The sequence below is a fragment of the Scatophagus argus genome, chromosome 7, assembly GCF_020382885.2.
Source record: "Scatophagus argus isolate fScaArg1 chromosome 7, fScaArg1.pri, whole genome shotgun sequence".
NCBI lineage: Eukaryota > Metazoa > Chordata > Actinopteri > Scatophagidae > Scatophagus > Scatophagus argus.
Window position 1 is genome coordinate 10,082,110 of NC_058499.1, and position 16,592 is coordinate 10,098,701.

General features: G+C 41.7%; 1 protein-coding gene across 4 annotated transcripts in view; it reads left to right on the forward strand.

The window, feature by feature from the left end:
• Window positions 1-16,592, forward strand: part of syt7a (synaptotagmin VIIa) — a 74,737-nt gene that overhangs the window by 47,770 nt on the left and 10,375 nt on the right. For 3 of the 4 annotated variants that reach the window (XM_046394168.1, XM_046394167.1, XM_046394165.1), the window contains 6 exons: window positions 2,016-2,147; window positions 11,602-11,704; window positions 13,487-13,754; window positions 14,865-15,034; window positions 15,380-15,494; window positions 16,129-16,328. In XM_046394168.1, coding sequence (XP_046250124.1) covers window positions 2,016-2,147; window positions 11,602-11,704; window positions 13,487-13,754; window positions 14,865-15,034; window positions 15,380-15,494; window positions 16,129-16,328 — 988 coding nt within the window. The remainder of the gene's footprint in view (window positions 1-2,015; window positions 2,148-11,601; window positions 11,705-13,486; window positions 13,755-14,864; window positions 15,035-15,379; window positions 15,495-16,128; window positions 16,329-16,592) is intronic. The other variant, XM_046394166.1, reaches the window with a different exon arrangement.

Sequence of the window (16,592 nt, forward strand, 5' to 3'; positions counted from 1 at the left end):
TCTGTAGGTATCAAAAGATATGGTGAAAGATCATGGAGTACCTCATTTAACAAATAATTTATTATTACAATTTGATTAAAAAACCACATATTGAAGACTATTAAAGCCAGTCAGAAAATGAGCAGAGAGGGTAAAACTATGAGCTCAAAGACTCAAACAACTGTATAATAGTTAAAATAGTTAACTAAAAGTAATGGATAAATGTTCGGATAAAAGGTTGAAATACTTGGCTAAAAATAGGCCTAATGGACAGACAAACAATTCATATATTTGTCTAAAAACAGTGGATATATCTTTGAAATTGCTAATAGGTTAGAGGCTGAAATACACTATATAGACAAAGGTTTTGCTGCAACTGACCATTACGCCAACAGGAACTTTAATGACATTGCATTCTAAACCCATAGACAACTTAGCAGCTATAGCAGCTTCCACTCTTCTGGGAAGGCTTTCCACAAGGTTTTGCCCATTCATGCAGTAGAGTATTTGTGAGGTCAGGTACTGATGTTGGATGAAAAGGTCTGGCTCACAATCTCTGTTCCAGTTCATTTGAAAGGTGTTGGACGGGGGTTGAGGTCAGGGCTCTGTGTGGGCCAGTCAAGTTCCTGCACACCAAACTCATCCAACCATGTCTTTATGGACTTTGCTTTGTGCAGTGAGGCACAGTCATGCTGGAATAGAAAAGGCCTTCCCCAAAGTTGGAAACATAGCATTGTCCATAATCTTGGTATGCTGAAGCATTAAGATTTCCCTTCACTGGAAGTAAGGGGACGACCGTTGAAAAACAACCCCATCCCGATACCTTTGTTGGTTGAAATACCAGTAGTTGCCTCAAAGCAATGAATCAAAAATAATACAGATAAAACCACTTCAAATGAACACATCACCGGTGGTGTCAGTTAAAGGGTAGGCCCACTTGACTTAATCTGGAAGGGGTTGTGGGGTAAGGTCAGACATAACAGTTTATGAACCACCGGTGTAAATGTAAAACAGGGAGACTGTTAAACAAGGAATAAAAGCTTTTAGACGGCGTGTGGGAAAGATTTAGGGTGATATCGCTCCATAGCGTGGCAGCACAATACTTTCTTAGCTGAGGTATTGTAACGCAGTCAGAAGCTTAAGCTATAGAACCGTGGATGCACTTGACAGGAAGGAGGCACTGATGAGGAGGCAGAGAATCAAGAGTAGGGGACAGGGATGAAGGGGAGAAAGGGGATTTGGAGAGCAAGTGTAGCAGAATAGAGAAGATGAAATGAGAGGAGTGCAATGTGGAGAGTGAGAGAGCATTGACCCAGAAAACGGTGACACACACCGAGCACCTCAAGACACTGTGTCACTCAAATAGAAACAATTAGTCCAGATCTTCTTAATGAGGCTTAATTAAATCTTAACTCTGGAGGAAGGCGACAGGCATGTTCGATGGGAAAGGTGAATCTGGAGGGAAAGGTTGAATAACTAGATAAAGAATGTGTTGGCTGGTGTTTTTTTGTGGGTGTGTGTGTGTGCTTACATTCCTGTACATACCTTTTTCATGTGTGGAAGCGGTTGTGCGTGCTGCTAAATATCATATTCATTAACAACTATTAGCTAGTCATCAGAACAATCCTTTAATTATTTGTTGTCTGTGTGATGTGAACACAACCTGCACCTGATGTCACACCACTTTATTAAAATCATCATTATTAATTTGGCCTTTCAGGTTAAGGTATCTTCTTAATATCCTTCCCTGGACAAAGTGCTTACTGCTGGGATGTTATGTGATTTTCTCTTTATGACCATTTTCTCTGTTTCCTCTGTTTACTCTCATGTGGTCTCTTATGTGGTTTCTTATTGTCCTGCCGCCCCTCTGCTTACTGTCTGCGCAACACCTGAAATGACCTCTCCTTTCTTCTTCTCTCCCTGCACCACACCTTCTTTATGTCTGATTTCCCTATCCTCTGCATCTGTTCTCTTTTCTTGGCTCTCTTTCTATTTTCTGTTCCTATCTCTTACCGTATTTTTTTACGGGGAGCCAGTGAAGGGAAGATGGTGGTCCTGGCTTTGGCCATTGGTGTGGCAGAGCAAGATGACTTTGCCAATATCCCTGACCTGCAGGAAACAGCTCAGGCAGCACCACCAGCCAATCAGGAGCCCCCTCCTGAGAAGAGGTACCAAATAATGTATGAGAGTGCTTGTTGTATGTGAGAGAATGGAGTGCAAATGAGAGGACGTGAAGGATATGATACAGAAGAAAAAACAAAAGATGATTTCAGAATGTAGGTAGAGGAAACTAGTATTGTTTTGTAGTGCTTTCAGTGAGTCACCGCACTTAAGTGCATTGTGTCACAGGCCTGCATCCGAAATAACGCCAGAGCTTGACACTCCGTTACAGAAATAAAAATGAGAGCTAAATATGAAACCAAATGTAGAAAAATGCTGTAATGCTAAGATGAGTCAAGAGATAAAGCAATTTGAATGTTAGCTGTAAAGCAGTAATGAGCTCATAAATCACAGCAGTGCAATGCTCACTGGTACTCCAGCCCCTTTTTCTGCTTTTAAGGATAAATGAAACAGTGTTTTCTAATGCCAGTAGTCTTCCTTCCTGACCATAATAATTATCTCCCTCATCACAATGACATTCTCCTCCACCATTTTCATCACTATTTGTTTATCTCTTCATTCGTGCTTTACAGAGACCTCCCATTGGTAATTGTTGTATTTCCTTTGTATTTTCATGCTTTTATTATCTCAGTCCTTTCTACTTCTGCGTTCTTTTTTTCCCTCCTGCTCATTAGCTTCCTTCAATCACCCTCTGCTGCTCTGAGAGTCCCGTCTCTGTAGCTCCTCCGAGGGCCCAGAGAGCCTCCTCATTATTCTACAACATGGTAGTCACTTACATAAACACGCTGCTAAAAATAAACCTTTTCCTTGCCAGCCACCTTACGCACTAGAAGCCAAAATATTTCCCCTCATCTAAAAGGATGCACCACTCTAGTTCGTATCTCCCTATCTCCCAAAATAATTAGTTTTGCATTCTGTTCAGGAATTGGACCAATTTTTTTTTTCGAGGAGTTTAAGACTAACAACTGAATACAGTGGCTGTGTCATGTGAAACAAACAGCCCATACCACACTGTGCTTGTGTTGTTCATTGCCAGCCATGGATGGGGGTTTTGATTATTTGCACCAGGATGTAACACCACAAAGCCATAGTGAAATCCTGCGTTGGGTCCAGCCCTAGGCAGATGCGACACACTTGATTTCCTTTGCGGTCCAATTAGATCGTTTTAACCTCACTGTGATTCTGTGACAAATTGGAGACAATTTGGAGATACATAACGTAACGCACACCTTAAAACAAAATGGTAGGGGAGGGTGAACAAATTCTGATTTACTTGTCACACCAATTATTCCTCATTCACAAGTGTTTCATCAATTTGACACATGATTTAAAACTAAAGCTGTTTTACTATACAGATGGTAACTGTTTCCTTATCTAGACTTCACAGCTGCAGTATGAAGCTGCACATGTGGGCTGTGCAACTGGAGACATTTGCAAGGTCTCTTCAGCATAATAGTAATTGTCCTCCCTGAAACTAATAGGCACCTTCATTTATCCTAAAATTTGCCGTTAGAGCTATGTTATGTCATCAACTACTGAAAGTTATTTGTCTGCCTCACTTTAGTCTGTTGCCCCCAAGCATCCCGTGACCTTTCCCTGGAGTCAACACAGCACTGCGTGGAGTAACAAACAAGCATGAAAGCATTCCTTCTGTAAGAATGTTCCTTTGTGAACATCAGAACTATCTGTATTGTTCAGGATTAGTGTGGAAGCTGCACAGCCACAGAGGCGTACAATTTTCTGTGTTTTTGTTGTCCACATTACAGCTGGCTTTTCCAGCTTTTTGTTCACCTGGAAACCTTCTTAAATGGGTTGTGAAATCCACTAATAGACTGAACAGCAAGCATGAACTGCAACTGGTTGCTCAGTCCAGCACATAGCCAGAAGGACTCACCTCGATTAATGGTGATTGAATGCATTGTGGTATTTTATAGATTAACCTGAGGGCCATTTAATAATGGAAGTAAAAGGAAAAAAATTCTTTTGTGAGCTCCTGAATGTCCCTCTCTTGAGCTGTAAACTAATTCCACTTGAGCTACTTATTGTTTGTTCTTCATGATAGATTACAAATTCAAACATAGTATATGACTAATGATTTAGCCACACTTTAATTGGATGCTAAATTTAGAAGCTCAAATAAACACTATAAGCTTGCAGTGTATTAGAAATGCAAGGTGTAAGCTTCCTGAGAGTATATCATTCCCTGTGGTGTTAGTGCTGACTTCACAGATGTCTGACCATGATTTAATCAATCACACTCCTGGCATATTGCTCATTCAAAACGGGGCTCTCGAGCCTGCCACGAGCTGGAGACAAAGCTGCGCTTTCATTCGTCTCCCACTCTCCACACCCCTTGTATAGCCATATCATCACAGTTTGTGCATTTACATCAAACATGCCATTCATGTTTTCACTCATCTCCATACCTGCTTCACACATGAATTTATTCAACCTAAGTGAGCATCTGAACAACGAGTTACTGGGAAATTAGCTCAGTCCAACAGAAACCCTCTGAAGTTAACGTCAATAGTTTATGTGGCCCTCACACTTGAACATTATACACTTAAAAGTGAAATATATCCACTGGTGATGGTGAGCTGCTCTGCATAACTGAAATGAGGTGCTCAACATTATTAAAAGAATAAAAGTTGGTGGAAAATAACCATGTAGATGTTTCATACTTTTTACTTCAATACTTTGACAGCCATAGTGATAGTTACTGTACAGATTTTACAGAAAATGGATTAGCATATTTGATATAATGGACAGTTAAAGATGGACTCAGTGGTTTTGGCCTTTTTAGCTTTGATTAAAAAGAAAAAAGAAAAAGAAAAAGCACTACCTTCTGGGGATCCTTGCCATTTTCCAGACGTCTGAGAGTTATTAGCAGTTCAACCAAAGAGACATTTCAAGTATGAATTTCTTAGATGGTTTCATTTCAGTATGACACGAAAAGCTAAAATAATCGAACATTTCACATAAACACAAGGATTAGAAAAAGAAGTCCAAAAATGTAAGACTAAATTATCAAACATTTTATAATAAGCAATAAAAACTAGCTCCAACTGAATTTGCTAAAACATTCAAATGTTGCTTAGACCTGATGGATCAATATTAACAATGATGAAGTCACATATAATTGATTTTGCTTTATACTTCTGTACCTTAGGTGGGAGTATGAATGCAGGACTTTTACTTACAATGGAGTAGTTTTACATTCTTATCTTGCTACTTTAAACTTTAACTTAAAGATTTGTGAGCATCCTCCGCCATTAGACACAACAGCACCCCTATCCTTGCAATACAGTTATTTAAATTATCTTGTTAATGGGACTTTAGATGTAAAGTACTTGACAAATATCAACGTAGATGTTTTTCATTTACCCTTCAGCAGTATGTTAACGCTCCATTGTTGCCTGGCCATAGTGGCAGGCGAGCCAAACAAACTCGCTGTTTTCCCCACTGGCCATGAGAAGGTGTTATAGTGCATGATATTCATTACTCTCCTTTACTGACCTTATGTGTGCGATCGCTGGTTGAAAGTGTTCCGTGTGGCCATTTGTTTATGAAGTGAGGCAGGAGCTAACTGACAGTTTGAACTGCACCAGAGCTGGTGGTAGTGATACAGACTTTCAAGGTTACACATTTTCAGGAGGAGAGAGAGGGAGGGGAGGCTGCTCAATTAAATAGCAGAGGAACTCGACTGGATTACAAAATTGCGTGTTGCTTTGATTTTGGTGCCCCACATGCTGAGATGTTTATTTCCCAGACATCCATAGGTTGTGGATCTTAGAAAGCTTAATTAGGATGTTAGAGATGGCTCGTTAATGCCTCATTGGTGTTCACTCATTCAATTCTGCTGTGATTCAGTGAACCTATACTGTAGGTTCTCCTCCAGTGTTGCTATAAAGAGAAGCCACAGTCCCCGAGAGCTTTGAATCTAGATCTCTCTATGAGCAGCAAGTGAATGGCCCAATGGTGATGGAGGTTCAGGACAGAAGAGGCGGGATATATCCTTGTACCACATTAACATTCAACCCACTTGCCTGTGGTCTTTCAATTATTCATCCATGCATGTTACATCACTTTGTGTAAGCCAGTGGAGTTACTTCTTGTTTCAAAATACATCTTGCAGATATTGATAAATATAGATGTACACCGCCTCAAAGACGTGATGCACTCTCTTTCATTCTCTCTCATTCGCCGAGTGTCTATTAATTGCCAAGTGGGCTATATAATATTGCTTCATAATTTATGAGCTTATTGCATTGCTTAACTTGACATGAAAGGGGAAGAGAAACATGACGTATGGCAGTCATGACCTTTTACCTAAATCAATATAAATGGCTGTTTATTTAACTTCATGAGTGTGTGTTTGTGCTCTAACTGCATTAGTCTGAGGAGGAGGACTTAAATCTTTATGTGGTGGAGCAGGATGTGTGTTTAGGCTAATGTTAAGTTAGGTCATTCAGAGGTCGTACACATATGTAAAGTACAATTATTAGGTGGTAATTTCAGGCCTTTTTTTCTCTTAGATCTTGAAACAGCTGTTAGAATTCAGATAACACAATCTGTATGTGTGTTTGTACATAAACATGTAAATTGATTATTCTATGCTCTGCTAGTCCGACACAGTGCTCCTCCTGCAGCAGGGGGTTCATTGGGCCCGTCTAATCGGAGTCCTTAGGGGCTTTGGTTAAGACTGTCTCCGGGGCTTTTGCTCCCTGTGGCCACCACAATCATCCACACATCACAGGGGGAATGTTGACATGCATTCAGTTACGTGCTACGAAAGAGGGAAAGTAGATAGCACTAAGGTGGAAAAAAAGGAGTCACAAAGAGAGTAGGAGGAGGAGGAGGAGGAGGGGGGTGCATTCATACATCCATCCATCCATATGTCAGGGGAAGATGAGAGAAAATTCAGGGTATAAATCCATCTTCCTTCCACGAGAGTAGTAAGAGAGGGTACTTATTGTACTCTGCACATCCATGCGTTATGCAGGGGACTGAAGGCACTCTAGCCAGCTGGAGCATGCTGGTACACATGCTCATCTTATACATACAGATAGATGGATGGCGGCAGGGGAGACAAGCTCTTTGGAGCATTAACCTGGAACCCCCGTGTCCTGCCTCGGAACAGTCGGCACATCTGCAGCAGCCTCCACTTCAGAGGCAATCTTTGGATCCAATCAGCATTCAAAACATTTGGTAGACGAATGTTTGGAGTGTTAATGGACTTTTAAAATGTTTTGATGATTTTATGTTGCTGAAATTCCCTGGTATGATAGCTTAGTTATTGGAATCGAGCTCGGAGACATGAATGCTAAATTGCAGAGAGGATTGGGAGGCCATAAAGGGAGGTGGGGCTCAACTGTTATACAGTAGATAGCGTAAACACTAAGCTCATCTTTGTATTCCAAAGTCATCATGTTTGCAGTGCTTTGCTGTATCGCAGTCAGAAGGGCAATAGCCAGTAGCATGTTAAAAAATCAGAAATACAGACTCTAATAACATTTAAATAGATATAATACAAACAGTATAAAGACCAACATTTGGCACCCAGTGAATTGTCCCATGGTTTTCTGTTTCCATTTGGAGTTCAGTGAATGTGTCAGATACTCAGTAGGCAGCGTTAAGCACCTCCCTTGTTGCTTCTTCCCAAAATGGGATTTCAGTAAATGATGATTTTAGACTCATTTCTAGTTTCAGCATACAGGAAGTAATTAGCTAACAGTGAAAGCATCCATATTTATGTGTCGCAGTAGAATTTTTGGTCGTAGCCTGAGAAGGAAAGCAGCAGGGATGACTGGCTGACTCTAGTGTGAATGTACATGTGTTTCATGTGGATGACGAGTTATGTAAGCAGCGCCATGCTCCACTGCTGTGGTTTTGACTGTGTATGATCCTGGGAAGTGTGCTGTGGCCCCTGAAGAATGATCTAGTGGGTGGCTATGAAATTGAGCATAGACATTGAAATACATCACTTTATAGTCTCGGGCGAGCGTGTTTGTTTGAGTGTGACATGTTTGCAGATGGGGTGGGGGGGAACTGGGTTGGGCTTTCTTTTTCGCGTCTCTCTCCAGCCTAGAAGTGGAGTGTCTTTCCCCCCCCTCCCCCTCTCTTCGAGCTGCTGGCCCTCGGTCAGGTAACAAAACAGGATAGTATCACAGGACGGTGAAACCCAAAGTGGCCCCGCCTGCCTCCATATGTCTGTTCATGTGAATGTGTGTGTCTGCGAGGCTCTCACCCGTACCTGTCATATATCCTATACCTTATCTTCTTTGTTCTCAGTGTGTTTGCCTGTTTGCTGCACCCCTCTAAACACACCCTTCCCTTGCGCCCACTCCCAACAACCTCTCGTCACACTCACCCCAAACCCCCATACGTATGGTCTGTGTTTCTAGAGCCGTTGCCATGCCAACAGCCCACTTTCTGTGCCTTAGCTGTGAGAGAATCTGATCTGAACTCGAGTGCACTCTGCCTCCCACTGGATACTGTAGACAACTGCAGGCTCCAAAGCATCAATTTCCATATCAAATCCCCAAGGGGATCAGGCAGAAAAAGCATTGGCGCCGAAAAGTAGCAGTTGTAGTATTACCATCTGCCACAATTAGCATAGCTTTTTTAGAAATTAAATAAACCAAAACCAATCTTCATTTTCGATTCGCGATATACCGTATGATCTGGAGGAAGTATTGTATTTTCTGCAACGAAATCTGCAGCCCCAGCCGCTTTGTTTAAACAGCCTGGAGGCAGCGCTGGAGCAGAGGACCACCTCAGGTGCTGTAGAGCAGGGCTGGTAGAAAGGCCTTTCCCCTGGCTGCACTAGCTCTTACCTGAGAATGCACTGAACCCCTGAATGAAGCATGAAGGAGAATGAATAATTGAAGACGTTAACTCCCCCATCGATAGTTGGGAGGTGGAGGAGGAGGGAGGTGCCTTCAAACTCTAAAGTCTCTCTCCTTGCTTTAGAGCTCGTTTGAGCACATCCTCAGATCTTGAGTTAGTGTTTTACCCAGCCTTTTCCTCTCCTCTCTAACTCATTGCCTGCAGTTTAGAAAATAAATAAATAAACAGGCCCCTGAAAATGCAATTACCTCCCTTGGCAACTAATACAACTAACACCAATTGATAAATATTCCCTTCCCTTCTCGAGATGGTTAACATCCCTCCTTCCCCCCGTCTCACTCTGGTTCCTTTGCTGGTTGAAGTGATTGTCTGTTGTTTGCTTGTCTTGTTTGCTTGCTTTTTCTGTCTGTCTATTTGTCAGTATATTTTCCCCAGGTTCTGTCCTTGTCTTCTGCAAAAATGTACACATTATTGCATTCAACATCAATTCTCATCCAAATTTGCAGTTTTTGCGCGCCCAACCAAAAAAAAAACAAAACAAAAAAAAAACAGTGTGCCCGCTGAAACGTACATTCTCTCAGTGAAAAGCTCGACAGAGAATGCTGGCCAGACAGACAGACTTTCTATGGGCTCCTTGTTTTCTGCCTGTCCAAGGCATTGCCTTCACTCTCCGAGTGACAACTACTTGCATATATTATATATGCACATGTAGCCAATGCCAGTTTGCGCTTTGGCCCTTGTGTCCCCAGTCCTCACTTTTAGAGTGTTGCTTAATGGTTGGAAAATTAGGTTAGATTTAACATTAAAATGTATAATTTATGGTTATGACTTCATTTCTACCAACGCCCTCTTTTGTAACACTCTAAATGTGCATTTCCTATGTTCTTACTATTTGTCCCTTTTGTGTTTTCAATGATATTATATTTTTGTATGGTACGCCTTATTTCTCTTTCATACTATATCTCATCTATCGTTTATTTTGAGCTCTTCACGTAAAGAACTGTGGTTCATGCTCTACTTTTCCTGGTGATCAATTGTATTTATTGTCTTTTTCTTTTCTTCTTTGTGCTCTCTCTCCCTTTAGCATGTTCGCCCCTTTGTCTCCTGTTAGAGATATTGTGTGTGCATAGCTCTTTATTTTTTGTCTCTTATTTTTTGATACCTATCAGACTGACCAAACTAAGCCTCTCTTGTGTTTCCAGGCTTTCCTTCCTTCATTTCCTATCTTTTCTTGCAGCTCTGTTTTTCTCTCTAATGTGCTGGTGTTTGTAACGATCTCACTCTCTGTTTGGTTTTTGGTTTTCGTAACCTCACTGTTCATGCTATTAATACTTGCTATCTCTTCTTATACAGATAAATAATTTTCAGCTTGCTTTTCTATTTCTTACATTCCTTGTTGAACCTTCTATCTTATCTACAGTCTTTATGATTTATGTCCTGTGTCCGTATGTGTGTCTGCACCTTCAGCATCCTCTCTGCATCTGCTCGTTTCTTTTCTCTCTGTGTGTGTTTCTGTTCTTGTTTTTCTTCTCTCTTTACAGTTTGTTTAGCCTAACGGTGTTTCAGTGTTCAGCCTCTCCATGTGCCTTGACCAGTCATCTATGGAGTGCTGTGTGTCCAATGTGTCACATTACATTGGCCAGGACTTTTGTATTTGGCTCTTTCTTGTTCTATCTTCTCATTCTTTCTTTAATCTCATAATATTTGTTCTCTTTTTGATTTATTTTGTATTCTTTTGCTGTTTTTTTTTAATTTACATTTTGTGATTCTTCTTGTTTTCATGATGTATGAACATAGAGGTTTTTTTCCCAGAATGTTTGTCCCACTTTAACGTTATGTTTCTAACAATCCTCGTGTGAAGGAACTAAACTTAACTATTCTATTAACATTTGTACCTAAGTATCAGCTCTTTCCTGGGAGATCTCTGCTCTCTCATTTATGTTTTTAATATTTTGTGTTGTTTATGCTGATTCTTAATAACTGAGAGATCTAAAAACAAAAACCTTACACAACTGTTCCACATCTCTCCTGTTAAACGTATAGACGCCTACATGTTGCTATACATGTCTGTCTGTTGTATTTATAGTAATGTCATGTTGCTATACATGTCATTATACATGTGTGTCTTGTTAATGTCTTTAGAGGGACTATGAGTTGATCATGAACTCTATGGGGATGGGAGATAATTAATTGGTTTCTATAAATTTTAAATTTAGTTTGGTTCTTTTTTGTGTTCTGTCTCACAGTGTGTTTGTTTACTTTGTGGAGGTAACTTTCTTGTTAGAGATATGGATGTTTGCCACACTGGACATATGCATAGTCATCTCAGAATCCAAGTTTCATCAAACACAGCTCACCACATCAAGTATCCTCAGTGCTAGTGCCCGTCATTAATCTGCAGAATCTTTTGGCAGATTTCATTTGGCTTCGCTCATGATAGCTAGACAAAGCACAATCCACTTTGAAGTGACATCTATCCAAAGCAAACTTGGACTCAATTGGTTGTTTCAGATAGGTGGTTTTCAAGCGCCAAAGAAGTGGAGGTTGGACTCCCTGTGTGCTCAGACATTCTCTCTTTCTGGAGACGAGTTAGCTTCTCAGCACATGTCCTCACCGTTTTCCCTCTGGGTCAACCTGTGTTTTTACTTGCAGGGGCAACAAGCCAGCTAACAGCCCCAAGGGCCAACCCCCTGATGCTGATGGCCACTCCTCTGTAACTGACTTGGCCAACTCTCTCACAGGAGACATGGTGATGGTAAGACCTTCTGTCCCTCCACACATCTATACTCTACATCTATACTATTTTACTAAAAGTGTGTTTTATTGCCATCATATCCCACCAAAGGTCAGTAGTCAGACAATCTCTCACTACTTTCTGACTCCCACCCGCTGATTCCTACTGAAGATGTGAGTTTTTAAAAGTTAGTTCCTAAAACAGCTGGACAGATCGGAGCAAACTTTTTATTTTTTGAGTGTCTGTTATTAATAGTTTTTTTGGATAAAAATTAAGTTCTACTGCACAGTGGAATATGATATATCAGGTAAAACAGAAAATTTTTAGAGGATCAGTATGTTGTTAGTTTTTGGATTTGGAGTTATTTATGAAGGGCCACTCTAGCAATGAAGTATTGCACTTATATAAGTGTAAATACTCATGTCTTTTAAATTCTATGTGCCAGGTTTATAAAGCAGACTTTTTGTTTTAAAGTTGTAACCTCAAAGTGTTTAATTTCTCAGACTTGAAAGAAAGAACCTGACTAGCCTGCACAGAGTCCTGACCTTAACTCCATCCAGCGCTATGAATCAGAATGCCAACTGTGAGCCAGACGTTAACAGCCAAAATCTGTGCCCAGCATCATTAAGGCTCTCATGGCTAAATGGAAGCAAATCCCTCCAACCAGGTTCCAAAACCATTTGCAAAGCCTGAAACCAGATGAGTGGAGGAATCATACTGCTGACCATGGTTTTGGATGAAATGTTCGGTGATTACATATGGGCATCCACATACTTTTAGCCGTGCACTACATGATTCTTTTTTCATAGCCATCAGGTAGGACTTGTCTTGCTGAGTCATCCTCTATGACCAGGTTGATATTAAAGCTGTGCATGATAATAAGGGAGTCATAATAGAAAAGAGAAAAAAACAAAACCCTACACACACACAGGCAGTTCCCACAGTGGCAATCAAGCAAGACAACCCATCCAAGGTGACTCACACTGTTTGATAAATTAGACTTGGAATATTTCACACTTGCTCTGCCTGTCAGCTCTAAAACCCATATTGACAGAATGTGAGAGATTGAGTCTTTGTCACTTTGAAATTGAAGCTTCAGCCTGAAGCATTGAAAACAACAGTTTCAGAGAGTGTTTGCATTCAATTCAGACAACCAGGATGGTCTCTTTCAAAGTGTGAGCTGTGGAGGCTTTTACACAAAGCAGTCTTATGAACTGATGGGTTGTCTTAGCTCCCTCAAAATTCTCAAATGCTTAATTCTTAAAGGGAGAAAGTATTAAAGGACAGAGGGTGTAAGCCACAGAGAGAGAAAAGCAACACAGAGTGCAGAATGCCAACCGTGGGCTATGTTCTGTTCGTTCTCTCCATGTCCCCCATGCCATGCCGTCTTCCTCTCTCTCCCACCCTCTCAGTTCATCTCTTTTCCTCTGTCTGTCCACTACTGTCTATCAGATAGTGGCCTTTTAGTGCACAGCAGTGATAAAGACGTCGGAGTGACTGTGAGAGAGAATGGGTGGTCTAAAGCTCGTCTATCTTCAATCTGAGCACCTCCTGCCTCTTAAGAACTTTAGAAAGGAAATAAAACTCTCAGTCCTCTTAATGTCAGACGCGTCTCTGCCTTTGAGCAGCTGCTTGAGTACAACGTGACAGAAATGCAGCTCAAAAATCTCCTCCCCTCGCAGCTTCTCTCTGTCACGGTCTTGGTGCACTTGCTTGCGCCCTTCGACTGAACCTTTCTTATGAGCTGCTGCTGCTGCTGCTGCATGTGTTTATATTTATTTGACTGCATTTGTGACCCTATAGCTGTCTCCCGGCTCAGAGGATGATGACGGTGAAGGGCCTATCAGCGAGAAGCTGGGTCGGATCCAGTTCAGCATAGGCTACAGCTTCCAGAACACAACCCTTACCGTCAAAGTGTTAAGAGGCCAGGACCTCCCTGCCAAAGACTTCTCTGGCACCTCGGACCCTTTCGTCAAAATCTACCTGCTGCCCGACAAGAAGCACAAGCTGGAGACCAAGGTCAAGAGGAAGAACCTCAACCCCCACTGGAACGAAACCTTCCTGTTTGAGGGTCTGTGTTATTTCCACTCAGTTCCTTATCAAAGAATTTTTGCAACTGTGTGGGTGTGGTTTTGATAAGATTTCATTCACTGTGGCCAAAGACAGTCCAACAAATGTCATCTGATTCTGATTCAAATATTTCTCAAGTACATAACCTCCCTTCTTGGCACCTGATCCTTACTGAAATCTCGTGTGAAATGACCAAACTGTTCAAACTTTGGCAGATAATCATGGCTCTAAATCCTGCTCAAAGCAATAGTTAGATCATTTTTGCTGTCTTTCTGAGAGTTAGATAAGAACATCAATATTACTCAATACTACTAATATCTGTATGCTAAATATGAAGCACCAGTCAGGAGTTGCTTTGCCTACCACCCGTAAAGCTCATTAATTTACACTAATTAGCTGTTTGCTCCGCTTACAGTCTTCATGCGACGCCAAGTAAAACCAGCCGCATATTTAGCAGAGAAATATGCAAGTGGTGCTGTTCTTCTCATCTGACTCTCTGCCAGCTCACCTAAGTTTGAACCATTGTTCCATTAAGTGTTCAAGGCAATGACAAAGAGTTGTTTCTCACTGCCAAAAGAATGCATGTGAAAAGTCACAAAAAAGGCGTGAAATCAGAACAGAATTTTTTTGTTCTCATTTTTTGCATCAATAAGGGTTCCAAAGCCTACAGACATTTTGAAAGGATAATGTTCTTGAGAACTGTAAACTGTACGTGTTTAGCAGAAGCCGTTCAGAGAGCAGTGAAGTGTCTCACCGCTACTCGAGCTGAATTAGTTTCATTATGACCGTTGTGCTTGGATGACAGCCCAGTAATAATATAGCAAAAATAATGTTCAAAAGGCTCAGACCCTTTCTAAAATTAGAACAATAGCCAGTGCTCTTGAAAAATAAATGAGGTAGGTCTTTGTGACTACAGTATAATGATCCCTCTCATTCAGAGAGTGCTGGCTGGTCCTGTAGTTTTTGAAATGCACCTTGGTCTTTGCCAAATTCATCCAGTGTTAGCAGGGTGCAAATTACTCTGCTGTCCCAGTAGTGTAAGGAATATATTTTCCACTCTCTGTTACTCTTACTTTTCCCCTCAGTGTCTCGGTTTCTGTCTCTGTTTTAGGCTTCCCCTATGAGAAAGTGAGAGAGCGCACTCTATACCTTCAGGTGCTGGACTATGACCGCTTCAGCAGGAATGACCCCATTGGAGAGGTGTCAATCCCCCTTAACAAGGTGGAACTGGGCCAGATAAAGACCTTCTGGAAGGAGCTCAAGCCCTGCAGTGATGGCAGTGTAAGAGCGAGAGAGAGAGAGAGATGACCATCTGGCTGAATGATGAGGAATCCAACTGTTTTCATTCAGATGTTGTAATTACTGTTTTATCAGAAACAAGTGTGATGTCATTTGTTGACTGCTTTCAGAATGTGAGCTTGACTGACGTAGTTTTAGGATGAGCTCGGCTAAGCCAGTCTGGTCACTGGACCATCTGTGTTTGGCACAAGGGGTTAGAGCAGAAAAGGGCAGTGATGTAAGATTACACAACAAGCCAGTGAGTAATCTGGAGTTTGATATTCCCTGATGAACCATGATATTAGACTGTGTGATTCATACCCCGTTGTGTTTATGTGTGTTCCTCAGGGGAGAAGAGGAGACCTGCTGGTGTCGCTCTGTTATAATCCCACTGCCAACACCATCACTGTGAACATCATCAAAGCACGCAATCTCAAAGCCATGGATATTGGGGGAACCTCAGGTAGAGAATTCTCCCTGTTTGTTTAGTCTTTTCTCCTTCTAACCCTTGCTCACCTGACTGAAACCCTTCTCACAACATTGGAAGCTCAGTGGCTTCACATGCAACCTCTACATGTTCAAACATTCACTGACTAGTCCGTGCAGAGGACGTTGACTGTCTGGCTCCCAAGCTGCGTTGCACTGTAGATAGCTTTGGCACCAAGGTGACATTACATCAAGCATCCCTCCCTTGCCCTCTCTCCTTTTTCTGTATATCTATGAGGATCTTCAGCTTCCCGGCCAAATCTGTGTCAGCTCAGTCTGGTGCTGGTTTTCAAAGTATCAGGTCTCTTTTGTAAAATTACTGCTTCCTGCAGTAGTGGGAGTAGTGGTTTCTGTTGGTATGACAGAATATGATAATGCTCCAGAATTGGTAGTACAAATCCCAGGCCCTATTTCCATAAATACTCCCTCATTTGTATGTTTCCTAGCTCAGGGGATAAGTTGACCTTGAGCTCAAACTAGGTGTCTGCTTCCCTGCTGCCTTCCCCGACTTTAACAATTAGGAGGGTAATTGCAACCCTGACCCTAAAAATCACCTTGCATGGGCATCTTTATCCTCGATCTCATGTAAACTGCCTGTGTCCACACTGCAGATCCATATGTGAAAGTGTGGCTGATGCACAAGGACAAGCGTGTGGAGAAGAAGAAGACAGTAACAATGAAGCGCTGTCTGAACCCTGTCTTCAACGAATCCTTCCCCTTCGATGTGCCCGCCCATGTGCTGAGGGAGACCACCATCATCATCACTGTCATGGACAAGGACAGGCTCAGCCGCAACGACGTTATTGGCAAGGTAGCCGCCTCGGTTTGTCATTACATAAGCGTTGTGGCAGTTTAACATGATGGTCTCACGTCTGAAAATGTGATGTAAAGGCACTTTCAGACAGCAAGCGTTCACCACCCAAGGTTGGCCAGTGCGACCACCAGCAGTGAATGAACAAATCAATGAGGAGAAACGGTCTAAGAACGATAAGTTTGTCTGGTCACGGTTCAGCAAGGAGTGTTTATGAGATTACGTAGTGAAATTTACTATATTAATCCTGTCATAGTGCTCATC